Source organism: Geotrypetes seraphini, chromosome 11, assembly GCF_902459505.1.
Source record: "Geotrypetes seraphini chromosome 11, aGeoSer1.1, whole genome shotgun sequence".
NCBI classification, from domain to species: domain Eukaryota; kingdom Metazoa; phylum Chordata; class Amphibia; order Gymnophiona; family Dermophiidae; genus Geotrypetes; species Geotrypetes seraphini.
The window spans coordinates 27,021,749-27,049,704 of NC_047094.1; the positions used below are offsets into that span (position 1 = coordinate 27,021,749).

Genomic DNA, 27,956 nt, shown 5'->3' on the forward strand with positions numbered 1-27,956 from the left:
TATTAAATGATTTACATATTATCTAAAACATTATAAAAATATGAATATAAATATGATATATTGTACTTAAAGTATTCATGAAGGAAAATCAAGTGTGTGTTTATAAGATTATATGTATTTTTCTGATACACTTGTTGTAATATGAAAAAATGAATAAAGAAATTATAATTTAAAAAAAAAAAAAGTTACCTTCTGCAAATGACTTAGCACTACACTTCGATTCGAAAATTAAAAACCTTAGAATTCATTGTTCAACAAACAACCCTAGTGATCATCCGATACCTATCACCCAAGGAAATGATACACCGGCAGACATGATCTGGAGCTCCTTTCAAGATTTAGAGTGGAACAATTACAACAGACTATATAACAAATACTCTAAATCCTATTGCGTTCTGGACTCATGCCCCCCAGAAATCATGAAAGCGGCACCTTTAGTATTTAAACTATCGTTGATGCAATATTTGGCTCATAACCTAAAAACTGGGAAGTTCCTCTCTAATAATGGTCACATAATAATAACCCCAATTCTAAAAAATCAAAAAGAATCTTCAGCTATAATATCCAACTACAGACCAGTAGCATCCATTCCGTTTATTGTAAAAATTATGGAGGGATTAGTACACACCCAACTGATGGATTATCTGGATCAGTTCTCTCTCCTACATGAAACTCAATCCGGTTTTAGACCGTTATTCAGTACTGAGACAGTAATTGCGGCTATTTTAGACAATCTGCACCTACTGTTTAGTAAGGGCCTTAATGCCCTGGTTATGCAATTCGATATGAGTTCTGCCTTTGATCTAGTAGACCACGGGAAACTGCTGCAATGCCTAGACACCATTGGTATCAGGGACGAGGTGCTGAATTGGTTCCGTGGCTTCCTTACGTCCCGCACTTATCAAGTACGTTTTAATTATGAACTTTCAGATACCTGGAGCAATCCATCCGGTGTGCCACAAGGGTCTCCGCTATCTCCATTGCTCTTCAACGTCTACATGTCCTCACTAGGCATGCAGCTAACCCAGTTAGGGATAAAACTATTTAGTTATGTAGATGATTTTACGATCATCATCCCATTCGTTAATTCTATCTCTGAAACTATTCCTAAAGCTTCAGAAGCCATAAACGTGATGGAGCACTGGATGACAACCTTTAGACTCAAACTTAATTCAGAAAAGACAACTTTCTTCGTTGCTTCGCCACATCCGCTTGACACCAAATCACCACTATGTATCAATAATCTTAATTACCCTATCCAACCTACCATAAAGATACTAGGTGTAACTTTGGATCAGTGCCTAACCATGAGAGACCAGGTGGACTCCTTTATCAGAAAGGGATTTTTCACTCTCTGGAAACTCAGTTCCATTAAAGCTTATTTCGATACCGCAGCATTCAGAACCCTAGTCCAATCCCTCGTACTGAGTCTGCTTGACTACTGTAACATCGCCTATTTAGCAATTTCCCAAAAGAACATGCAGCGTTTACAATTGATGCAAAATGTAGCGGTCAAACTGATCTTTGGACTGAGGAAGTTTGACCACGTGACACCCTACTACCGGCAACTGCATTGGCTGCCAATGGAGGCGCGCGTAAAGTTTAAATTTGCCTGCTTCTGCTTCAAAGCACTACATGGACTTGCCCCTAAATATATAACTGACCTTTTCGTCTTCTCAGCCAACAGACACAAGAGAAGCTCACATTCCAACTTCGTTTCCCCCCCAGTGAGAGGTTGTAAACTGAAAAAACACCATGAACATCTTCTCTCGCACCAAGCAGCATCATGGGGTAAAGACCTAGAACAATTGCTTTCACCCACTACTTATGAGGAATTTAGGAAATGTCTGAAAACACACCTGTTCCTAAAGTATCTAGACAACTGATCCTCTCTTCTCTCTCCCCTCTATAACTTGTTCTATTGATCACTCTCTCCTCAAAAATGGATTTCCTGTCCTATTAACCCTCTTTCTTCCTCCCCTCTTAAAGTCAATCAATTTGTACCTTTGCTTAATCTTTGTAAATCGCATAGAACTTCACGGTATTGCGGTATATAAGCTGTTATTATTATTATTGTCGCAGCAAGGGGATCTCCCTACGGCGATCAGTTTAGCATCCACGCAGGGAACTTGTCTCCCCCGCGAAGTCGACCAGTAAGAGGGATGACTGGAACCCATTAAGCCCCCCCACCCCTGAATGTCTGTAGCAGGAGGAGTTCCCAATTCCTCCTGCTGCCACCCACTGAGACATCCCCTGGCAGGAGGAGTGCCCAATTCCTCCTGCCACCACCCCCTTGAGACATCCCCCAGCAGGAGGGATGCCCACTCCCTCCTGCCGGAAACCCCCTGAAGGCATACCCCCTCCGAACCCCTCCCCCTCAAGCCCCCCCACCCCCCCCGGATCCCACCAGTACTTATTTTTCATAGGCTGGCTGGAGGGATACTTACTTCCTCCGGCCGGTAGGCCTATCTCCACAGAATGGTGAGTTTTCCCCTTCCTGGTCCATAGGAGGGGCCTTAGGTGCCTGGGCTAACTGGAATCTTAGGACTCTCTCCCAGTGTATTCTGGGATGCACTGGGAGTGGCCTAAGACTCCGATTGGCCAGATCCCTTAGGCCACTCCCTTGGAACATAGCTCAACTGGCAAGTCTCTGTTACCTGTACCCTTCTGCTCTATGGTAAACTACAAACTATCGCCCTCTTCTATTAAACTGCGCTAGCAGTTTTTAGCGCGGTGAGCTGTGCTGAATGGCTCACGCTGCTCCCGACACTCATAGAGTTCCTATGAGCGTCAGGAGCATCGTGGGCCATTTAGCGCGGCTCTCTGTGCTACAAACTGCTAGCTCAGTTTAATAGAAGAGGGGGTATGTCTCTTCTACTTTGCTGCACCGTATGCCTGGACCAAAGTGCCTGACTCAGTATGTCAAGCTCCATCTCCTGCAGTATTTAAATTCATGCTCAAAGCCCACTTCTATGAAGCTGCTTTCAGTGTCTAACTCCAACCCATCTGCTAAGCATCCATCTGACTTATCATTCCCTCTGTAATTCTCCACCTGATCATTGTGTATAGATGCACATCTTTTGTCCAGTTTGTCTGTTATAACTAGACTGTAAGCTCTTTCGAGCAGGAATTGTCTCTTCAATGTTTGGTGTACAGCACTGCGTATGCTTGGTAACGCTATAGAAATGATAAGTAGTCGTAGTATTTTAGAGTTGTGTCTCATGGAGTAACAAGTTCTCCATCAAAAGGCAGAGAAATATAGGCACACTAATGGTGATTAAGTTATGACTCCTCCAGTGGTCACTGACCCCCCTCTAACCCCCCCCCCCCAAATCTGAATGAAACAGTCATACTTGTCTCTAGAACAGCAGCACCTGGTATGGGAAAACCTAGTAGATCAAGAAAACAAAACAGAACTGCAGGAAAATGTACAGGAATTTATTAAAAACAAAAAATGAAAAAGTTCCTTCGACCAATCAATGCAAACCAGAATAAATTGCTCCTCATCATGACAGGAGTAGCCATGCTGCTTATAATGAAAAATTGGAATAGTTAGGATAACTAAAATTATAGTTTCTGTTGGGAATCCTTATGCCAGATTTATAAGTTTGAAAATATTAATTCTTTACAGAGGGGACACCATAGCAAATTCAAGGAAATTTGGGGCCCATTAACAAAGTATTGTAAGATATAAATGTGAATTATTAACATTATTTCCCTTTGATTCATGAAAGATTGTTATCCACATCCAGGAGGGGTGGTGGGGGAGGGTTAGGGTGGAGGGGGGTAAACAGTTTTATATCAATTGTTGGAATAGAGTGCAATATGTTATATTGCTTGATTGTTCATTTGTTTTGCACTATGTATTCAATTTTCAAAAATGAATAAAGAATTAAAAAAAAAAAAATTAAAAACTTAAGGCAAATACATAAGTTACATAAAATACATCCAAAGAACTGGTCCTAATATTCAAGTGGACCGGACCCAACACGGTCCATGTTTTACTTACTAGTCTTTAAGCCTGTTACATTAATGGGTTCTAGAATATGTCTGTCTGTCTTTCTTTCTTTCTGAATCTCTCCCTCCCGCTGTCTGTCTTTCTATCTGTGTCTCTCCCTGCCCCCTATGCAGCAGCATTTCTATCCCCCTCACTTTCCTGTGCAGTAGCCAAGCAAAATTTGATAGAATATGGTTGCCAGTTATGATCCGGCCTGGTCAGTCTGGTCACTCTGGTCCACTGTTGGCCATTATCTCTCTTCCCTTTCATGGGTCCTGTATTTATCTAGCCCCTTCCCTTCAGGCCCGTTATCCTCCTTCCAAATGGCAAAGTCTCCCTTCCCTTCCGTAGCTGCTGTATCTCCTCTCTAGCCCCTCCTCCACGGGCCCGTTATCTCGCCAGCTTCCTCTTCCCTCCCGCTCCCGCATCGCTTACATTGTGTCCGTCCACCCGTGCCGGGTGCGAGTCGGTGGCGCCCAGCCCGCAAGGAATAAGAAGTTGCGTCGGCAAAGGCGGGCCCTGACGGGACTGAAGGAAGGCCCCGGGGCCAGCCGGAGGTGTTCATTGTTGCGGCCCCCACGGCAAGTCTGGAGGGCGGGAAAGAGCCAGAGCTGTGGCGGCACCGAGCGTGTGCGAGAGTGGAACGGGGGAGGGGATTGGGGTTGCGGTGCGTGATCTTCTTAGCAGCTCTGACGGACGGACCCTCGCTTTCTCGTACTTCGCTCGTGGAGGCAATCGGCGGCTGGCTGCGGTCCCAGCTGGAGTCCTGGTGACGTCGTAAGCGCGAATGCGCACTCTTGCCGGCACAGCGCAACAGATCAGGGATCAGGGAAGCACGGGCTAAGAATGCGCATGCGCGCTTAGCGTTTTATTATATTAGATGATTTTTTCTTAACTTTTTAATTTTTTGTTTTTAATAAGTTCCTGTACATTTTCCTGCAGTTTTGTTTTGTTTTCTCGTTGTGCACCTTCACTGCAGGTTTTGTCGGTTCTTTTTTGTTTTGCTTGAAAACCTCGTAGAGCAGCACATAAGTGTCTTAAGTAGCTTCATTTGTTTTTTCACCTCAGAAACACTTGAGAAAAACTCATGCATTGTTTGTCTTTCCTCCACTTAATGGCTGTAAATATAAAAACTTTCACGAGCGACAATGCTCTTTTCAAGCTGCTATGCATGATAGTGATTTCAGGCATTTGCGCTCCTTGTCTCACACTTCCTTTCAGTTTAGAGGCAATTGAAGACTCATCTCTTTAACAAATTCATAGGCAATTAGATCTCTTCATTCAGATTATTTCTGTATCCTTATTGCTCTTTTGTGACCTGCATAGAACTATTTGGTTATGCGGTCTAGAAATTGATTTATTGTATTGCGGGCTAATGAGTCATTGAGAGGAGGATCCAGGCCCTTAAGCCACTCTTACCACCACGTTTATGGTAGAAAGTGTGAGGCCACCAAAATCCTACTATGCTTCCACATAGGTGTCACCTGCAGCCATAAGGGCTATTGAGGTGGTAGACAGATGGATATAGTAGGTTTGGGGAAATTTTGGAGGGCTCATCAAACATTAGAAGAGGGTTATGGTGAGTTGTCCTTCTGGCACCATTTATTTGAAGTTCACAGCAGTATCCTTTAAGGTGCATCAGTGCTCTGTTGCAGTGGCGTAGTGAGGTGCCCTTCCCTCTTCTCCTTCCCCCCGCTCCTTCCCAATCTTCCTTGCCGCGTTCCCTGATTCTCTAATCTCATTATTCTCTGATCCAATTCCAATCCATGCAAGCAAATGAGGGGAAACACATGCAAAGTAGGAAGTTTGCGATTCACTAACAAAATTCAGGCACACCGACTGGGCTGGCCAATCCAAAGAGAACCCCCATTACAGCTTAGCATCTTCATTTTGCATGAATACCTTGTAAGACATATGTATGTTAGCAGCAGTGGCGTACCAAAGGGGGGGGGGGGGTCCACCACGGGTGCCAGCCATGATGGGGGTGTTCCAGGCCTGGAGTCATGGTCCGGGCACTTCCTTTCTCACGGCCGGTGCCAAGGCTCTGGATAGTCCCCTTGGCCCAGCATGTTCCCAGCCTTCTCTCCCTTTACCTTCCGTGAAGCTGAAAAAACTGCCGGCCTCAGCAGTGATTCAGCTACGTCGCCCGCGGCTCCCCTTCCTGCTTTCCGTGTCTGCCAATGACGCAACTTCCTGTTTCCGCCCGGGTGGATTGCCAAGGCAGTTTTTTCAGGCAGACGGAAGGTAAAGGGAGAGAAGGCTGGGAACATATACTTGACAAGTGGTTGAATCCTTACAGAAGAGAGTATTGCCAATGACGCAACTTCCTGTTTCCGCTCGGGTGGATTGCCAAGGCAGACACGGAAAGCAGGAAGGGGAGCCACGGGCGACGTAGCTGAATCACTGCCGAGGCCGGCAGTTTTTTCAGATTCACGGAAGGTAAAGGGAGAGAAGGCTAGGAACATGCTGGGCCACGGGGACTATCCAGAGCCTTGGCACCGGGGCGTGAGAAGGGAAGTTCCCGGACCATGACTCCTAGGCCGGGAACACATCCTCTTGGCTGGCACCTGGGGGGAACATTACTAAAAATATTTTTTTACTTTGGGGGGGGTGTCAAAAATGATGGCAGGGGATGTCAAAAAACAATGGGCCCCGGGTGTCACATACCCTAGGTACGCCTCTGGTTAGCAGTGTATCTGGTCTACATTTGTTCAGAAGTTTAACATTTTTCCTTGCTGCAGCTTTTTTATACGTTTGGGAAGCTATCTCATGCTATTTAGAAAGCTGATTTAATTGCTGACCTTTATCTGGATTGTAGTGTTTGTTGGCTTACTTAAATGTTTGTTCATTTAGATGAAATTGTGAGCTCAGGTGAAGAGGATAAGGAATCCATGTCCAGTCAACAAATCACCTTATGGCTCCAAGGACTTTTTCTTTTTGCTGTGGTCTGGTCTATTGGAGGGACCATCAACACAGACAGCAGAAAAAAATTTGATCTTTACTACCGGAATCTGATAATGGGAATGGATGATGCATATCCTCGCCCCAAAAGCGTAAAACTCACAAAAAATAATATATTTCCTGAAAGAGGTACATTTATCATTGTATGTATATTCAATATTTATATTAAAATGCAGAATTAAGTGATATGCATAGCTCTTCGTAGATCCATAAGTTATCTATTCAACATTTCCCACTTACATAGAGTATCTGGGAGTTCAGACACTGATAGAAACTAATATTTATAGTACAGATAATAAGTTACTGTAATAGCAAACATCTGTGTCAAAAACTGGTTAGGTCGGGTGGAGAACCTTATCAGTGATTTGATTTTAAGTTAATTGTGGGTCCTTTTCCTAAACAACAGTAAACACTTGCGTGTGCTTACTGTATGTTAAACAGACTTACCATGGGATGTGTGCTGCCGTCCCGCAATAAATTTTCCTGTCTGCATGCATACACCATGTGCTAAAAATATTTTCCATGGAGAGTGGGCATGACAGCGCTAATCAGTTAGTGTGTGAGACATTGCCACATGCTAATTGATTATTTAATTAAAACACAATATTACATACATAATAAAACAACACATAACAAAGTATTATAAACAAACAACATACATGAACTTATTCCCATATCTTTAAAACCAGACAACTACAAAATTACAATGTGGGCAGATCTGAAAAGGCAATTAAAAAAAATAGACTTTTAAACTCTCTTGAAATGCCTAAAAAATCAGTGAGCAGATGAATAGAGTCTGGCAATGAATTCCAAAGTAGAGGACCAGCTACCTGGGACATACTGTACATGAACGATGAAAGAGGGATTAGCACATGGGTCCTTATAGGTGTCAATTGGAGCTCATGCGGTAACTTTTTGTAATGGCTGTATGCCAATGGTGGAATTAGTGCATGGAACAAATACAAAAAGGACAAGAGAATGAAAATTATATGTTCCCCATTATTACCCTGGTATACGGGGGGCTGCTGCTTTCCTTAAGTGGACTATTCTGGTTGCATTGAAATGTATCTTGCTGAAATGGCTTGAGAGCGATGCACCGGATTACTCCCTTTGGCGTTGTCGGATGATTACTCTCTTGATGTGGGAACGGAGAGATGTGAAGGATTTTTCCTCTCTCCCAGGACACATCTTCCAACGCACTTGGGAGCCATTTTGGACTACCATGACTCCCTTAGCTCACAGCCGTTTGCTTAACTGTTGAATCCATGCTTTTCAGTTTCATTATGTTGCAGCTGGTATGCCTGTCTCATTTTGTATTTATTTTGTACAACTGTTATACTTGGAAGGAGGACCATGGGGGGGGGGGGGGAGGTTTGGTAGGGGTTGGTTTGGGGGGTGGGGTGGGTTAGTTTGAAGTTTGGGGATGGGGATTTGTATTACAAATAATTGAGCTTGTATGAATTTTGTATTGTGTCTTTGTTTGGTTTCTTGTTGAGCTCAATAAATATATTTGACTAAAATAAATTCAATAAATAAGCAATACTCTCTTCTGTAAGGATTCAACTACTTGCCAAGTACAGTGGTACCTTGGTTTAAGAGCTTAATTCGTTCCAGAAGCATGCTCTTAAACCAAAACACTCGTATATCAAAGCAATTTTCCCCATAGAAGATAATGGAAACTTGAACAATTCGTTCCAACAACCCCCCCCCCCCCCCCGAGGCTACCGGCGCTGCTCCATCACCCCTTCCCCCCATTCTAACCGGCATCGCACCCCCCCCGAACCAGCATCACAACCCTCCCCCCCCGCGAACGCCCCCCGCAAGAACCGCAAAGCACCCCCGTGCTGAAAGCGGCATCCGCCCACCCTTCCTCCCAAGCACTTGGTCCTTACCCCTTCTGCTCGTTGTAAGTGTGAATGCGAGCTCCTGCCTCTTGCCTGGGCTGGGCCTTGAGCATCTGCGCATGCTCAAGGCCTTCTGGCTCTCGTTCTCTCGGAGAGAACGAGAGCCAGAAGGCCTTGAGCATGCGCAGATGCTCAAGGCCCAGCCCAGGCAAGAGGCAGGAGCTCGCATTCACACTTACAACGAGCAGAAGGGGTAAGGACCAAGTGCTTGGGAGGAAGGGCGGGCGGATGCCGCTTTCAGCACGGGGGTGCTTTGCGGTTCTTGCGGGGGGGGGGGGGGCGATCCTGGAGGAGGGGGTTGCGATGCCGGTTCGAGGGGGTGCGATGCCGGTTAGAACGGGGGGGAGGTGCTCGTACACCAGAAAATGCTCGGTTTGCGAGGCAAAAGTTTGCTGAGTGTTTTGCTCGTCTTGCAAAACACTCGCAAACCGGGTTACTCGCAAACCGAGGTTCCACTGTATATGGAAAAAGTGAAGAAAAAAGACCTCAGTATTCACAGTGCTCAGTTCAAATCAAGCAAGTCTGATTTAGGCAAATGAGCACACCTTAATCATAGGCCAAAAAACTCCACTACAATTTTATATACTTTTCAACAAGACAGTGATATGAATCCAAATACAGGCAGATTTGAACTGAGCACTGAACATAAGAACATAAGAAATGCCTCCGCTGGGTCAGACCTGAGGTCTATCGCGCCCAGCAGTCCGCTCACGCGGCGGCCCAACAGGTCCAGGACCTGTGCATTAAATTTCTATCTATACCCCTCTATCCCCTTTTCCAGCAGGAATTTGTCCAATCTTTTCTTAAACCCCAGTACCGTACTCTGCCCTATAACGTCCTCTGGAATTGCATTCCAGGTGTCCCCCACACGTTGTGTAAAGAAGAACTTCCTAGCATTTGTTTTGAATTTGCCCCCTTTCAACTTTTCCGAATGCCCTCTTGTTTTTTTATTTTCTGAAAGTTTGAAGAATCTGTCCCTCTCTACTCTCTCTATGCCCTTCATGATCTTGTAAGTCTGAACATTGAGGTCTTTTTTCCTCCACTTTTTCCATATACTTGACAAGTGGTTGAATCCTTACAGAAGAGAGTATTGCTTATTTATTGAATTTATAATTTGGAATTAGTGCACGGTCAATAATTGGGAAAATGTAAAAGTCAGCTATTTTCCAACCAAAGCACAAGCGGCCTTAGTGCACGGGAAAGACACACATAAGTGACATGCTAAGGCCACTTTTGTTGCGGCTTTAGTAAAAGGACCCCTGGTCATATGCTCCCCCAAAACTTCAACTTTGGCTAGACACACTTTTGTGAATTAGTGCTATTTTATTTCTGCTTTCCTTGTCAAAATCTCATTTCAAATGAGGGAATCGAAACAATTTTTACCACAACAATTTTTGCTTATTTGACTTGGGGGCCCATTAATAAGCTATGATAAAATTTGCAGTTACCATGGCTAAACACGGGACTTTACTCTGTGGTAAGAGTAGCTGCAAATTTATTATTACAACAATTGGATGGTGTCTAATATCATCTATTACAGGTCATGCATTATCAACCCCATTAATGCACAGTTAACAAGGAAGTACTTAGAGCTGGATTTCAGCAAATGGCACCAAAATTTAGGTAAACTCAGATACAAGATATATAGTAAGAAAATTGCCTTAAAACACCAGCATAAGAATTTCAAAAAAATGTATAGATACAAAATATAATAGTGGAGAAAAAGACCTCAGAGGCAATGCTCCTTGCTTAGGACTACAATAGTCCATAAATAAGAACATAAGATTTGCCGCTGCTGGGTCAGACCAGTGGCCCATCGTGCCCAGCAGTCCGCTCACGTGGCGGCCCTTAAGTCAAAGACCAGTGCCCTATTGGAATCTAGCCTTACCTGCATATGCTCTGTTCCAGTAGGAACTTATCTAACGTTGTCTTGAATCCCTGAAGGGTGCTTTCCCCTATAACAGCCCCTATAAGAGCGTTCCAGATTTTTATCACTCTCTGGGTGAAGAAGAACTTCCTTACATTTGTACAGAATTTTTTCCCGTCTATCTTTAACGAGTGCCCTCTCGTTCTCTCCATCTAGGAGAGGGTGAACAATCTCTCTTTCTCTACTAAGTCAATTCCCTTCAATATCTTGAATGTTTCGATCATGTCCCCTCTCAGTCTTCTCTTTTCAAGGGAGAAGAAGCCCAGTTTCTCTAGCCTCTCATTGTACGGCAACTCCCCCAGTCCCTTAACCATTTTTGTTGCTCTTCTCTGGACCCTTTTGAGTTGCTACAATCACTGGTAAAAAAAAAAATCCACTTTCTACTAGAGTCCACTTCAACTAAAGTCCACAAAAAACACATAAAAATAAAAATGCAAAGTGAATCACAAGCAAAATTCCTAAAAAGCACAAAGTCCCAAAGTCAATGGATCCCCCCCCCCAAAAAAACCAGTATTAGTCCTGCTGCTTCAATTATACCGCAACTTCAAAAGCAGCCCGACGGTGGCCCTGTTTTGCAGCATGCTGTTTCAAGGGTGGCAGTTGCAGCTACAAATTCTCCAGATTGTCCATATCCAAAAGGGAGCCACTCAAAGAATTTGGAAGGCCATATCATAAAAGGAGTCACTCCAGAGGCTCAGATTTAGTCAAGGAGCAGAGGTATGCTGATGTAGAAGGACTGATGTTGAGAGACACTAAAGAATGACAACGGAATGGTTAGAACATAAGACCATAAGCATTGCCATACAGGGACAGACTGAAAGTCCATCAAGCCCAGTATCCTGTTTCCAGCAGTGGCCAACCACGGTCCTAAGTACCTGACAGAAACCCAAAGAGTAGCAACATTCCAGAGCTGAGATTGTGATGTCATAATGCCTCATTCCACCAATGCCTAAGAGCCAACCTCATCAGTGATGTCACAGTGTCTTCATTATCCTATACTTGGCTCACATAAGAATCAGAGTATGGATAGGCACAGCCACTGACCCTCAAGCCTTGCATTAAAGAATGCTGGTGTAGAAGGACCAAGGTTGAGATAGACTCTAAAGAATGACCTGGGATTGCTTCCTGAGGTTATTTGCATGGACGGGAACAGTGATGAATTTTTTTCACCGTGTCATAGTTCATACCCAGCCTGTTCCTTGTGAATCTGGGCAAGTCGCTTGACACCCCATTGCCTCAGGTACCACAGATTGTGAGCCTGCTCAGACAGATAGGGAGTAATTAAGAGTACCTGATTATACTATTCAATGTATTATAAACTGTTATGAGTGAATACCTTCATGAAAAGGCAGTTAATAAATAAAACTAAGTAATACTGTGCTGTAAAATCCTTTAATGCGGCTCACTGCTGGACCATCATAGCATAAGGGAGGCCCGGGGGAGGCCTACAACGAATCCGGGAGAAGGAGAGGGGGCACAGAACTGCAGAGCGTGTGGCGCGGTGGTTGAAGCTACAGCCTCAGCACCCTGGGGTTGTGGGTTCAAACCCCACGCTGCTCCTTGTGATCCTGGGCAAGTCACTTAATCCTCCATAGCCCCAGGTACGTTGGATAGATTGTGAGCCCACCGGGACAGACAGGGAAAATGCTTGAGTACCTGATTGTAAAACCGCTTAGATAACCTTGATAGGCAGTATATAAAATCCTAATAATAAAGTTGAATATAAACCGAGACCCCTTATTTTTTTAGTCCAAAGATCTTGGTTTATATGTCAACTATCACCCTGCCATTGTCTAGAAAGTTTAAATTGGTTTTACCTAATGGCAGTCTTATGTTTCTAATTTATACTTCTTGTATTAATAGGAAGTGTCTATGACTTTTATTTTCGCAAGCAAGCCAGTGGACAATGGAATAATTGGACTGATTATATTACTAATCGACAGCAAACAATCGCTCCCGGGGCTAAGGTATAAACTGAAGCTTTATTGGAATTTTCATTTAGAAAATGGAAAGAATGACTGGCAGAGGTGGGAGGGTTCAGGACTACTTTTCTCTGTCTATATGGCGTAGGTGAATGGGATGGGGTTGGGCCAAGGGGGATGTTTTCCATTGTGGGGGGTGGGAGGGAGGATTTGGATCTGGGCAATATTTTTTTATGGGAGAATGCTGATATTCAGCTGGGATGCACATAAGTCTCTACCTGCTCCGTGCACTGGCCGGCTCCCCTCTGAAATCACTTCTGGCTTGCAGGGCCAGGAAGTGACATCAGAGGGAAATTCAACGCTGGCGCGAGCTGCAGGCCAGAAAAGCTGCTTGCGCTGGCGAAGATTTAAAGAGATATGGGGAAAGGGAGGGTGAAAGTGCGATGGGGGGGGGGGTGCGGAAGGAGTAGGGTGGGGGTGGGGAGCCTCCTACCCTCACTATGCCACTGATGGAAAAGTCTATGAAAATTACCCGCCTTATGTTTTGATTCTTTCTGCTTGTTGTAAATGTGATAAAAGTTTTTTTTACGATGTGACATAAAGGAACTATTTCTGTATTTAAACAAATCTGCTTTTACTGCATTCCATGATAGGTCTCTGATCTTATCATTCCAACAATGGAAACAGCCAGGCAGTCTTTCTTTTTAAAAACCTATTTGGCGCATGAGGTCCCTCTACTCTTTGTAGGACCAACAGGCACAGGAAAATCAGCAATTACCAACAGTTTTCTCATCCAACTGCCAAAGCAAGAATATACGCCCAGCTTCATCAACTTTTCAGCGAGAACATCAGCTAATCAGACCCAAGATATCATTATGTCTAAACTAGATCGGAGAAGAAAGGGAGTATTTGGACCTCCAATGGGAAAGAAAACTATTGTTTTTGTTGGTAAGGAAATATAGATTTAGTCAACTTTCATGTTCATTATTTTCAACTCAACAGAATACAGGCAGCCCCGAGTTACAGACACCCGACTTAAGTACGACTCGTATTTAAGAATGCGATCGTGGCTTCATTTGATTTCACTGAGCAGTATTTCCAGTGGCCTAGACTCCTACACTTCTCCTGTAGCAGATTCAGGAATGACGCACGGCCACATTAAGAACAGTGTGTGCTTGTGCATTCTGTAGTTTAGAGGCACATACTTTTCTTCATACAATAGGTGCCTATACAGGTACACTGATAGCGAATTATGCCCTTAGTGATTCAGATATGTATTTCATTTTCTTTGTTGTAAACTCTACTGTGAAACTAGTGACTGAATTATACAGTTTTCTTAATATTGCTTTGTAATGTGGCACCTAATGACTTAACTACAATGGGGCTTTTATACCAAATTGTGGAGAAAAGTAGCCTTAGATCATTCCTGTGCACTAAGGCCATTTTTCCATTTACCCTATTAATGGCCATGCACTAATTTTCCCATTACCGCCACTCATCATGTAGGTGGTAAGAGTTCATATGCTAATCTATGAACAAGCGACAATGTTGCTGCACTAACCGATTAGAACAGAACACTCCTACTCTTTGCCCCAGACCCAACCCCAGAGCTAAAAGGTTTTTGGATGAGCATGAACAACTGGGGGTTAGTCCTGCTCATCTACTAAACACCAGGGAATATTTAAGGTATGCCTGTGGAGGGGTCCTTGAGGGCAGTGGCGTACCAAGGATGGGGGGGGCAGAACGCCCCCTGGGTGCACACCCTAGGGGGGTACACAGTCGGCCCACCCCCCGGCCAAGAAAAAGGCTAAGAAGCCAATAGGAGTGGTGAAAACACCCTTTAAGGAATGTTTTCCCGATCTGGCTCTATCTCGCCCCCTTCGTAATGCCACCGGACAGCGTTCTCAGCCATTGGTCACCAGTGCTGACGTCAAGGGACTGGCTTGGCCAACCTTGCATGGGCGCTGCAGCCCCGCGTTCTCAGCCAGTTGGGTCCCGTGTGGAGGAAGGGTTGGAATGCTGCTTCTGTTGCGAGAGGGCGGTGGTTGTCGCACTGATCTTAGACTGACCGTCTTCTCCCCCCTTAGCTCATAATGGGTTAAAATAGGTCCTTTACCGGCCAAAGTGGTGAAGGTGTTCGACAGGAGCCAGGTGCTAAAAGACCTGGTTTTGTCTCCCTGGCGTGCATGGTAAAAATCAGAGTAACTGATGTTTCACCACTATCTCCTTACACACACAGTACAGAGAGACATTCCATGAGGATATACCGGGAATTACAGGGCAGGATGAGGGGAAGCAAGTCCAAAAACAAGCAAGAATCCCCCCCCCCCAATCCAGCCCCCACACCTCACGAGTCAGCTAATGCCCAGATTGCCAACAACCTAACAACCTCCGTCATAAACTCGGAACCTCAAAATCTACCCCAATCGCAGTTCCTCCCCCTCCTCCTCCCTTCCCCGCAAGAACACTTTACACAGCTGTACAAAGATTAAGTCAAGCTGCCCCCACTAGAGACTGAAGCTTCATAAACTCAAACACCCAGAGAAGTTTTGGGCACCCAGCACCCATACGAAGAGATAAAGACCTGGTGATGGACTCCAAAAATCTACTTTAGCGCTTAAGAGATTCCTATAACCCAGCCCCTTCGCTCCAGTTCCCCCATTTCTTCCTCCTCCTTCCCCCCCCCCCAGCCAGGACTTTGCTCCAGTCCAGTGGCGTAACAAGGGTAGGGCAGGAGGGGTTGTCAAAAAATGATGGGCCGGGAATGGCCCATGGTGTCATATACCCTAGGCCTCTGGTGTCACAAACCCTAGGTACGCCACTGCTTGAGGGACCTCCTATTGCTTGTGGAAGGATTTCTGAGGGTTCACCCCTGGTGGGGCCTTTCAGGTTAGGTAGGGAATTTTGTTGGAGAGCACTATTGGGAGAGGCCTTGTTTGAGGGGAGCCACAAAAAGGCCTTTCTATTCTGTGTGTGTGTGTGTTGGGGGAAGGCGTTCCATAGCCAATTTGTTGCCTGCTAGAGTTGTTCTGGAAGCCAATAAAGTAATGTCACTTGTGAGGTGGCTTACAAGCAGCATTTTTCTTTTTTCATAGGCAACAGAACAGGGAGATCTTTGATACCCCTAAAATTTTATTTTCCTTCTTTTCTCTCATGAAGTGTTTATATTTTCTACCTTGCATAAGAAGCATTACGCAGCCGTCCTACATCACACATTGAGGATCTGCATATGCTTAAGGCCAGCTGGCTTCTGTCCCATCTGAAACAGGAAGTTGAGGGGGTGGGGGGCAGGAACTGGTTGGCAAAGAGCATGTGCTGATGAATCAAGTTTTGTGCTGGATGGCCTTACAATGTCTCATGCAAATTGCAGAGTTGTTGACCTGGGTAGCAAGGTAAAAAAAAATTTAACACCTTGCAAGAGAGAGGCAGGAAAAGAGAGAAATGTTGAAGAGGGAAGGGAGGAAGGAATGAAGAGAAATGCTGTAGACCTTGGAGGAGGGGGAGGGGGAAGGAAAGGAGGAGAGTGATGCTGAAGAGGGGAGGGAAGAAAGTAGAAAAGAATGAGGAAAGAACGTGGAGACCATGGGGGGAAGGGAATAGGGAAAGGAGAGAAATGCTGGACACCATGGAGTAGGGATTGAGAAGGAGGGAGGGAAGGAGATAGATACTGGATGCCATGGAGAGGGCAACTATGGGATGGTAGGGAAGAGCTGGGGTAGGGGCAGGATTGGGCGTAGAGCTGGTATTGAGGACAGGGCAGAGAGAGAAACTTGGGCACCCTTAATCAAAAAGGCATTCCATTGCCTCTGCCCTACTTCCAAAGGAATCAGCAACCTGCAGTACAGTATGGTAAATCAAGATCAGTAAAGGCTCATCACCTGCTACAGCTTGATTACTTTCTCCCCTTAATGGCGCTATATTTTATCTCACTTTGGTTTCATTTTATTATTATTTTCAAATGAATTGAATATGTGGGAATCACGCTATTTTTACTGCTCTTCTCCCTCTCTCAGGTCAGAGGCACACGGTACACCGTCAATAGCGCGGCGGACAATTGCGCCCTGATAATTCCGCTCTATCAGATGCTCGCACTGACAAGTGCACGCATGAAGGGAGCAGGATTCTCAGTGTGAAATTGTAAGTGGAGTTGGGGGGAGGGGTTTGCGGCAATCATGTAATTCAGAGCATGTTGGCATCCCCCTGATTGTAGTGGGGGGAGGGTTCCCCCCACACACCCCTCAGAGCGAAAACGAGAAAGGTTCAAGTTCGCGCGAGGAGAGTTCAAAAGGAGCACAAGTATAGTGGGGGAGGGGGTCCTCCCAAACCCCCCTTCAGAGCGCAAACAGGAAGGCAATAGGAAAGGAAATAGGGCGGCATGCATTTGGGGTGGGATTGTCGGTATGCCAATGTCCTGCGTGCATTTGATGGGTCACTGAAGTGTCGGGGCAGAATTGTTGGCGCGCCAATGTCCTGCGTGCATTTGACGGGTCACTGAGGCACAGACAGGGAAAACGCAGATACACACAAGTACACACTCGGGCAATACAAGTACAAACACATGTATACCTACACACACACACACAGGTTGTAAAGAATTCTATGAACCATGCTCTCCCCATTTGTTTATTTCAGGAAATTATAAAAGTTGGACAAATTTAAATATTTTTATAGATCTTCATAGTTGCTAAAATAGTTACAGAATAAAACATTTTTCGAGAGATTTTATTTTCTAGTTTTTTATATATGTACTTCCTGTAATATGCCTTGGACAAAGGTGGACTAGAAATAATAAATTGAATTGAAATAATGGCCTGCTATAATTGCTGTAATATTTTTTAACAAATGTACTTTACATTTCTCTTTTTCCAGATGATCTAAACATGCCAGCAAAAGAGATATATGGTGCTCAGCCACCCATTGAGCTTCTTAGACAATGGATTGATCACGGTCATTGGTATGATAAGAAAGATACATCCAGACTAGATATTGTGGATGTTTTGATTGTTTCAGCAATGGGTCCACCAGGTGGAGGAAGAAATGATATTACAGGTGAGTGCTTTATAATGGTTGTGTAGAGAGTGGTTGACATTGCCAGTACCCACAAGCCTTTAAAAAAATCATGTGAACTATGTGCAATATCTTATGGAATGGTTAACAAAGCATTTGGATAGACTGAAAAATTACTGAATTATCTTGGACAGGAAAATGTGAATTACTGTATCTTTCATATTAATTGCAGGACGTTTTACTCGCCACTTGAATATTGTTTCTATCAATGCGTTTGATGATGAGACCTTAACAAAGATTTTTTGCTCAATTTCTGATTGGCACTTCAGTAAAGGATTTGATATTTCATTTATGAGGTAATTGTATTATTATTCATTTCCAAAGATTTAATGGCTTTTTTTTAGAAGGTTTTATTTATCATTTCCACATTAAAATATCACCATTTACATGTGTAAATCACACACACACACACATGTAAAAGCTAATTTCATAAGGCTGCTTGGGTTTTGATGGGTATGTCCCGATATGACTTAAAACTAGTTACCCCAGCAGTATATATCGTAATCAGAAAAATAATATAGAATACTGCTAATACTGGACAATACACATCGGTATTGCAAGCCCAACAAACTTGAAGGGCTATGGCCTCAGAATCGGAGCCTACGCACAGCAGTGAATCATAAACTGGGATGATCCGCGTAGTTATACAGCTCCTGTTGGCCAACAGACACTAGTGACCGATTATGTTGTAAAGACAAGTCAAGCATTGAGATAAGTCTTTTTGGTCTAACTTTTTTTCAAATCCTGGCTATTAGGTATACACAGTATCCCTTTAAAGTTGAAAGGGTTTTAGCTTTATTGAATTGCTTTAAAAAAAAGTTTTAAAAAAATTTAAATACTGGCCAATGATTGGAGCAGGAGCTGTATAACTACGCGGATCATCCCAGTTTGTGATTCACTGCTGTGTGTAGGCTCCGATTCTGAGGCCATAGCCCTTCAAGTTTGTTGGGCTTGCAATACTGATGTGTATTGTCCAGTATTAGCAGTATTCTATATTATTTTTCTGATTATGTCCCGATATGACCACATTTCTCCAATTTTGAAAAAATTACATTGGTTACTGATACTTTGCGGAGAGGGTGGTGGATAACTGGAATGCGCTCCCGAGAGAGATGGTGGAGAGGAAAACGGTGACTGAGTTCAAAGAAATGTGGGATGAACACAGAGGATCTAGAATCTGAAAATAATATTACATTTTGAACTAAGGTCACTACTGGGCAGCCTTGCATGGTCTGTATATGGCTGTTAGGGGGAGAATGGGCTGGAGAGGGCTTCAATGGCTGGGAGGGTGTAAATGGGCTGGAATAGGTTTTGACGGAGATTTTGGCAGATGGAACCCAAGCACAGTACCGGGTAGAGATTTGGATTCTTGCCCAGAAATAGCTAAGAAGAAAAAATTAAATTGAATCAGGTTGGGCAGATTGGATGGAGCATTCGAGTCTTTATCTACCGTCATCTACTATGTTACTATGATACGTTTTCAGATACAATTTAAAATTCTGACACTTGTCCAGCAGGGTATTTACAATACCCCAAGTGGTAGTGATCCAAAAATAGAAACAAACTAGCATACCACTACAACCAAAAAGTGCATCACACTGCTCATGTATTGCACATGCCGACGCGGCCAGCGTTTCACGGACTCACTGCATGTCCGCTGCTTCAGGGCCAGCACTGCGGCATCCAATTATCACTCAATTCCACCGTTTGAAAAATTTGACGGTGGAATTGAGTGATAATTGGATGCCGCAGTGCTGGCCCTGAAGCAGCGGACAAGCAGTGAGTCCGCGAAACGCTGGCCGCATCGGCATGTGCAATACATGAGCACTGCTTGAAAAGTACATCCAGAGACGAGCGCTGTTTAAGATAAGTAGCTTGTCAATTTTTTCAAATCCTGGAGAAGTGCATATACGCATATTAATACAATGTGGATAAAATTGCAAAGATATGGAGGCATATTTTAAAATGATATAAAAAAGATTTAAAAAAATTTTTTTTTTTCTATAAGTAATATTAAAGAATTAAGTTATTAAAGTTTATACGAGTATAGGATTAGGCCCAGGCGGTCAATGATTGGAGCAAGGAGCAAAGCTGCTACGCTGATCACTCGAGTTTGTGATAAAAGTACAGTGGTGCCTCACACAACGAACTTAATCCGTTCCAGGAGCAAGTTTGTTATGTGAAACGTTCGTTGTGTGAAACGCGTTTTCCCATAAGAATACATGTAAAACAAAATAATTCGTTCTGCAGCCCTACATTTCCCTCCCTCCACCTCACCTTATATGCAGAGTTTGCCAGCTTTCTTTTTCACCCAGCCGCACGCTTTCAAAAAGCTGTGCACGCGCAGCTGCTGAAGTTGATCAATGTTCTCTTCTCCTGCAACTTCCGGTTTCCGGTTGCGTCAGAGGAGAAGATTGAACAACAGAGCATGCGCGCATGTGCTGCTCTTTGAAAGTGTGTGGCTGGCTGAAAAAGAAAGCCGGAAAACTCGGCATCTAAGGTAAGGTGGAGGGTGCTGCTGTTCCCGGCTCACATTAGGAAGCGGCGAGAGTAGTTCCGCCCCCCCCGGGCCCCTCGGGCGACTTCGTTGTGTGAAACGAAGTTCGTTATAGGGAGCAAGACAAAAAGTTCGTTATGCGCAGCGTTCACTGTGCGAGGCGTCCGTTATGCAAGGCACCACTGTATTATGCGTAGGCTCCAGTTCTGAGGCCGGTGTAGTGTGATGCACTTTTTGGTTGTAGTGGTATGCTAGTTTGTTTCTATTTACAATACCCGCCACATTATTTGGCTAAATCTTTGACAGTATATAAACCAATGAGAGCTCTGAGATCTGAGAACTGTTTGTTGCTTGATACCAGCAAAAGGTACATAGTAAAATATGTAAGTACTAGAAATTCATGCTTTTCTACTGCTGGGCCTGATTTATGGAATGCCCTTACTGGCATTTTGAGATTCTGTGGGAATTTATTACAGTTTAAAAAAATTATTGAAGACCCATTTTTTTGCCCAAGCTTTTATCTTGGTATGAAGAAATTAGATTTATTTCGGCTGATGTATTTTGATACCTTGATGTCTTGTAAAGCCTTAATGAGAATGTTCTCAAACCTAAGGATTGGATTGGATTCTTTTCATTCACCTTCCACAGTTTTTATTGTTTTGTTTCGTAATTGCAATTGCTATTGTTATGTATTTTTTTGTGTATGTTTATTTTGAAACGCTTTGGGTTAAGGCGGAATATAAATATGTGGAGATCCATACTACACAAAAAGAATACAAGTGTATAAGGAAGTATATCCATATTGGCTTTTACATTTCTGCCTTAAAAATTAAACTATGTCAAAATGGATGACCTCCCTATTTAAATGGTGACACTTAAACAAGTAGGTTTGTAAAACTGGGCAGCTACACGTGAAAGCGGCAAAATCACCACTTCCAGATGTGTCAGCATCTCCACATGGAAGCTGTTGGCTCTGTACCATTCATTTTTTCAAAATGTAAAATGGCTGCTCCTACTGTATATGCTACCACATGCATGCTCAGAGTTTTCAGTTATTTTACATTTATAATACATTATAATTTTAATATAATTCTGATTTTTTTAGAACAAGCACGCTAATGATACAAGCCACAATGGTTATATACAAAACTGCTGTAGAGAACTTTCTTCCTACTCCATCAAAATCCCATTATGTCTTTAATCTTCGAGATTTCTCTCGTGTTGTACGAGGTGTGCTGTTGTGCCCACACACCCATTTGCAGGTATTGTACTGCACCATTTGATGTATGTTAACGACCAGTATGAATAATATTTTATAGCATAACATAATATTTTATAGCTAAAATTACAAACAAATTGATGTCCATTAACAGGTCAATGATTGTTAGACCATCCAATCTGAAGATATGGATAAAAATTTTAGGCCTTCTTTTACTAAGCCACAGTAGAAGTTTCTACCATGGCCTGGGGTGCTGAATGTTTCAACGTTGATAGGAAGTCTATGAGTGGCAAAGCATTTAGCACCCTAGATCAGTGTTCTTCAACCTTTTTAAACCAAAGGACCGGCAGATATAAAATAATTATTTTGTGCACCAGCATCAGTCTGCAGATTGGTGGTTAAAGAACACTGGGCTAAGTCGTGGGCCAGACCCCGCCCATCTCTACCCAATCACCACCCCAGACCCTGCCCCCATAGTCCTAAGTGTAACACTATTTTTTCCATTCATTTTTCATATATACACACAATATCATCTTATTAACAATGCATTGATCGAACCGTAGACCGGCAGTTGAAGAACACAGTTTTGGGCCTGATGCACTGTGGACTGGCAGGAAATTTCTGTGGACCGGCACTGGTCCATGGACCGGTGGTTGAAGAACACTGCCCTCGATCACAGTAGAAACCTCTACAGCAGCTTAGTAAAAGAGAGGTGGTGGGGTTAGAAAGGCATTGTACATGTAAACCTGTTTTCACATTAGAAAATAGGACTTTTAAACACAATTGTCTCCAATATGTGTAAAATACACTACGCAAAAAAGCTCTCAGACGCCTGCGTTGATTACTCACAGGAATTTAAATCAGCTTTAAGCAGGTAAATGGTATCTTTCATTGAGCTTCATGTGGCTATATTTTCAATTAATTTTAGTTTTATAATCAAATTCTTATATATGTAGTGCTTAATAGCATCGATATTGATAACGACAGAGACCAGCACTTATCTTAAAGTCTGTCAGCTGGTTCTTCTGTCATGCCCACTTGTAGCCTTGTTCACGGCCCAATGGGACCCGTTTCGTCAATTTATTGGCTTCTTCGGGGGTCTACATTCCAGCTACAAGAATCAAGACAACTTGTTAAAGCTGCTATTACAATTCAACATATAAGAGACTAGTCTCTATATGTTAAATTGTAATAGATACAAGTGTGCATGACAGAAGAACCGGTTGACAGGCTTTAAGATAAATGCTGGTCTCTGTCGTTATCTATATCGATGCTATTAAGCACTACATATATAAGAATTTGATTATAAAACTAAAATTAATTGAAAATATAGCACGCATGAAGCTCAATGAAAGATACCATTTACCTGCTTAAAGCTGATTTAAACTCCTGTGAGTAATCAACGCAGGCGTCTGAGAGCTTTCTTGCGTAGTGTATTTTACACATATTGGAGACAATTGTGTTTATAAGACTTTTCCCATTGTTTGTATTTTCACATGTAGAAAGCCAGCTATGCAAAATCTACCAGCCATATACATAGTGAGGAGTAGATTCAATAAATGGTGCCTACAGCTAGGTGCCAGGATGATCCGTAAAGTGAGTGATCACATTGATGTTCTAGTTTGAAAAAGCTTCTTTATATTATGGAAACTACAAGCAATGAGATCATACTTCAACACTACTTCATTCTGGTTATTGGTACAATCTTTAGTGTTGAGTATTTTGGACTATTGCAATATAGTACATCTGGCAGGTTATCGTAAAAAGATTACGTATTGTACAAAACACTGCCATTGTGTTTAATTTTTAATTTGAAGAAAACAGATCATGTTACACCTTATTATAAAGCACTTCATTGGTTGCCAGTGGAGGCTAGGGTGTTTTTCAAGTTTGGAACCACGTGTTGTAAGGCCTTGCATGGTTACACACCCAATTATTTAGTTGATCAATTTACATTCATCAATCCCAATCGCTCACTGCGAGCCACTACATTGTTTGTTTTCCCTTCTGCTTATGGTTGTTAATAAGAGAAATTTTTACAAATATTACTGTCTTATCATAAGTACATAAGTACATAAGTAGTCGCCTCCGCTGGGGCAGACCAGAGGTCCATCCAGCCCAGCGGTCCGCTCACGCGGCGGCCCATCAGGCATATTGCCTGGTCAGCGGTCCCTGACTAATTTTATTGCCTACCTCTACAGTTTTTATTGCCTACCTCTACAGTTATCTCTAAACCTTCCACTGCTCTTATCTGTACCCCTCAATCCCTTTATCAAGCAGCTAGTTGGGATACAGAATTTCGCGGACTATTATCTTTCTTCATCTTATATGCATTTTAGAAAATTGTTAAAATCAGTTCATTTGCAAAAATCCTGGAGAATTGACTTGTTAATCATTACATTACATTACTGGCTTATATTCCGCCTGTACCTTTCAGTTCTAAGCGGATTACATCAGAACGATAACTGGACATTTCCAGGAAGAGAAATACAAATTACAATTAAGGCGTAAGGTCTAAAGCAATTTTGATGAGTAGATTCTAAGAGGGGGAGAGAGGGGAAAAGGAAGGGATTAGGACGTTTGGGTGAATTTCTTGAATAGTAGGGTCTTGATTTCTTTGCGGAAAGCCTTGAGGTCAGTTGATGCTGTCAGTAGGTTGGTTCAGTCTTCTTAATTTGTTAAACCTCATAGAACTGCAAGGTTTTGTGGCATACAAATGTGATTTTATGTTATGTAAAGGGTGCTCTGCCTTTCTAGAATACTAGCTTAGTGCGCATTTTCCATGCAAGCATTTACATCTGCCAAAAGCAGGTATAAATGTTTTGTCCAACTAATGCAAGTTTTCTATAACACCGTGCCTGAAATCTGGGAAGGTCCCTGATCTGACCATGCCCTTCCCATGGCTACGTGTCCTCTGGAGATGCGCACCATGAAATTTAGGCACACATGTTATAGAATAGGATGCAGGTCCAAGGAAACAGGGCAGACAATCCGCAAGATCCAATATGCCAGAATTTAATGTAATCTAAGTCTTAGACTTATATACTGAATCATCTCCTAGAAATAGGAGCTTGATTTGGTTTACATAATTAGATTGAAAAAAAGGAACCATTAGATCAATATGGAATACTAATATAGCAGAGCCGGCCCGCGAATAGGGAAAAATCGCATTTGTTCAGCAGGACACTTGCAAAGATATGCTGCTGACTTTTATTTTCCTGAGCAAAACTGGAAAGAGAGGAAAGAAATTGTGCCATTTTACATATCAGCAACTCTCACAAATCTATTTGCTGTTATACTTTTTCAGTTAAAAATATATATATATATATTTTTTTGTAAATCTTTATTCATTTTCATTTCTTACATCAAGTGAAAATACATAATAAAAGACAATTATCTCATAACACTTGAATTACATTGAAATACTCTTACAATATAAAATAAATATCCCCCCTTTTTATCAATATTCCTATTTCCATATAAAATGCATTACCCTCCATAACCCCAAATATTATTATTATTATTAGAAAACCATGTAGGACTCTCATATGACACTATATTATTCGGTACAGCAATGAGAACTCAGAGTCCGATTTCTGCAAATAATAATAAGTTATTATTAATATTGACAGGGGTCGCTATACAACAAATTACTCAAAATTGGAAAGATTATACTAAATTAAATTACACATTTTGGTGGAATTCAATTTGCCACATATATAAGATGGAAAAAATGATAGCGTTACAACAAGGGAATATTCATAATTTTAAAAAAGTATGGGGACCATTGGCTAGTTACTCTAATGATCAGATTTCTTAGCACATGGAAAAAAGATTTTTTTTAACCAGCTGTGTTAGGTTCTAGTTTCCAAAATGATTTGTGTACATTGATGTATCTTTTAGGATGGAGATAAGTTGATCAGACTTTGGATTCATGAAGTGTATCGTGTCTTCTACGATCGTTTAATTGATGATGAGGACAGACAGGTGTTCTTTCAGATGGTAAAAGAAACAATATCTAATTGCTTCAAACAGAGCATCGATAAGGTATGTTGGATAGTTTAAATTGTTTTTATTATTGGTTACACTCAAACACATCTGCTGCCTTGCTGAAACATGATTATGATCCAGTGAGGAGGCCTACCTTTATCGATGACTCCTTTCATGTTTCCAAACTTTCCACTCAGCCCACTCCACTGTTTAGCTTAGTAGATAAGGACAGGTTGTTCACCCTGTCCAAGGTAGGGAGAACGAGAGAGCACTCTTTAAAGTTGAAAGGGGATAGATTCCGTACAAACATAAGGAAGTTCTTCTTCACCCAAAGAGTAGTGGAAAACTGGAACGCTCTCCCGGAGTCTGTCATAGGGGAAAACACCCCTATTCAAGACAAAGTTAGGCAAGTTCCTGCTGAACAGGGATGTGCGCTGGTAGAGCTAGTCTCAGTTACGGTGCTGGTCTTTGACCAAAGGGCCGCCAGGTGAGCGGACTGCTGGGCATGGTGGACCACTGGTCTGACCCAGCAGCGGCATTTCTTATGTTCTTATGTGATCCATTGTTTTCAAAGGGATATAGGTAAAGACTTAAGCCTTTGGTTTAACTTAGCTGCCTAAGTTTTACTAAGTGACTAAATTTAGCTTCTCAGTTTCTGGGTGGCCCGGGGTAGGATTAGGTCAGAGTAGAAAGTCAGGTAGGCAGTACTGATTTCAGTACTGTACTAGCTTTTAGCTAGCTGGCTAAATCTAAGTGCTGCACTAGTAGATCTAAATCTAGCCAACCAGATTCTCCTACTCTCCCAAACCTTGAAGATAAAGTCTGGTGTGAGTACTGAGGCTGACACCTTGAATATGATCCTCTCTGTCTACCACACTGCTGAAAAGCTGACAACCCCACATGATCTTCTCTGCCTCCTGTTGAAATGTTAAAGTGCTACAATGGAGGCACCGAAACCTCTGGACCGCTTCAAATCTTTTTACATCCTTAGCAAGATACAGCCTCCAAAACTGAACACAATACTCCAGGTGAGGCCTCATCAATGACTTGTCCAGGGACATCAACACCTCCTTCCTTTTGCTGGTTATTATGCCTCTTGCTATGCAGCCTAGCATTCTTCTGGATATAGCCATCACTTTGTCACACACTTTTATTGCCTTCAGATTCTCCGACACTATCACCCCAAGGTCCCTCTCCTTATCTGTGCATATCAGCCTCTACACCCTAGGACAGTGCCAGGTACTATTTTGAGGCCCTCGGTATGTTTATCATAATCACAAAAGTAAAATAAAACAGTTTCTCAATCAAATGTCTCTTTAGCTATAAATGACAATATTATTATTAAGACTGAGCCAAAAGGAAAGATTTATAACTGTAAAGAGTTTTACCTCTTGCAAAAATGTCATTTCTTTAATAAGACATTAACTCTTTTTCCTGAGGCCCTCCAAGTACCTACGAATCCAAAATGTGGCCCTGCAAAGGGGTTGAGTTTGAGACCACTGCCCTAGGACAAACAGTTCCCTTGGATTTCTACTCTGCAAATGCATCGCTCTGCACTGTTTTGCATTATCTTTTAACTGCTGAACATTAGACTATTCTTCTTACTTTTGCAGATTCTCTTCATGTTTTCCACTCCTTCTGAGGTGTCTACCCTGTTACAAATCTTGCTATCATCTGAAAAAAGCAAACATTACCTTTTAACCCTTCGGTAATGTCGCTCACAAATATATTGGGCACTCCACTATTCACCTTTCCTTCTTCCGAGTGAATTCTATTGACCACCCTCTCTGGCATCTGTCTGTCATCTCGTTTCTAATCCAGTTCACCACTTTGGGTTGTAACTTAAGCCTCTTAAGTTTATTTGAAAGCCTCTTATGAGGAATTGTGTCAAAGGCATTGCTGAAATCTAATTAGATTACAGCTATCACATGTCCTCAATACAATTCTCTGGTCTCCTAGTCGAAGAATTCAGTCAAATTCGTTTGGTATGATTTACCTTTGGTAAAACCATGTTGCCTCAGATCTTGTAACCCATTGGACTCCATGAAATTCCCCATCTTTTCCTTCAGTAATGCTTCCATTACTTTTCCTGCCTCTTCTCCATCATCATTTTTGTGGTGAGATGTATTGGTCTAAGCCTAAAAACATAGGGGGGGAAGGGAGTAGACTGAGGGAGGAATTATATTAGGAAAAGGTTACTATAGCATGCATAAAAAGGGACAATGAAGATAATAATCCAGATTTAGAAAAGTGATGAATGTTTTCTTCAGCAAACATTAGACTGTAAGGTGCCTATAATGAGAACTATAATAAAAATTATTAATGTTAGAGCTAATTTAATTTAAAATGGTTATTAAAGAGATGGATACTTTTACGAAGGTCATACTGAAATTAATGGGCAACAATTTTTTTAGAATCAGAATTAATTAATGTAGGAAAAACAAGTACATCATCTTAATGTACAGACTGTAC

At 42.5% G+C, this 27,956-nt stretch overlaps 1 protein-coding gene across 4 annotated transcripts in view; it reads left to right on the forward strand.

Moving 5' to 3' along the window:
* DNAH3 (dynein axonemal heavy chain 3) overlaps nucleotides 1–27,956 on the forward strand; it is a 294,020-nt gene that overhangs the window by 178,349 nt on the left and 87,715 nt on the right. For all 4 annotated transcript variants that reach the window (XM_033963933.1, XM_033963934.1, XM_033963935.1 and 1 more), the window contains 7 exons: nucleotides 6,851–7,087; nucleotides 12,653–12,756; nucleotides 13,365–13,659; nucleotides 17,581–17,760; nucleotides 17,951–18,074; nucleotides 21,381–21,537; nucleotides 25,398–25,541. In XM_033963933.1, coding sequence (XP_033819824.1) covers nucleotides 6,851–7,087; nucleotides 12,653–12,756; nucleotides 13,365–13,659; nucleotides 17,581–17,760; nucleotides 17,951–18,074; nucleotides 21,381–21,537; nucleotides 25,398–25,541 — 1,241 coding nt within the window. The remainder of the gene's footprint in view (nucleotides 1–6,850; nucleotides 7,088–12,652; nucleotides 12,757–13,364; nucleotides 13,660–17,580; nucleotides 17,761–17,950; nucleotides 18,075–21,380; nucleotides 21,538–25,397; nucleotides 25,542–27,956) is intronic.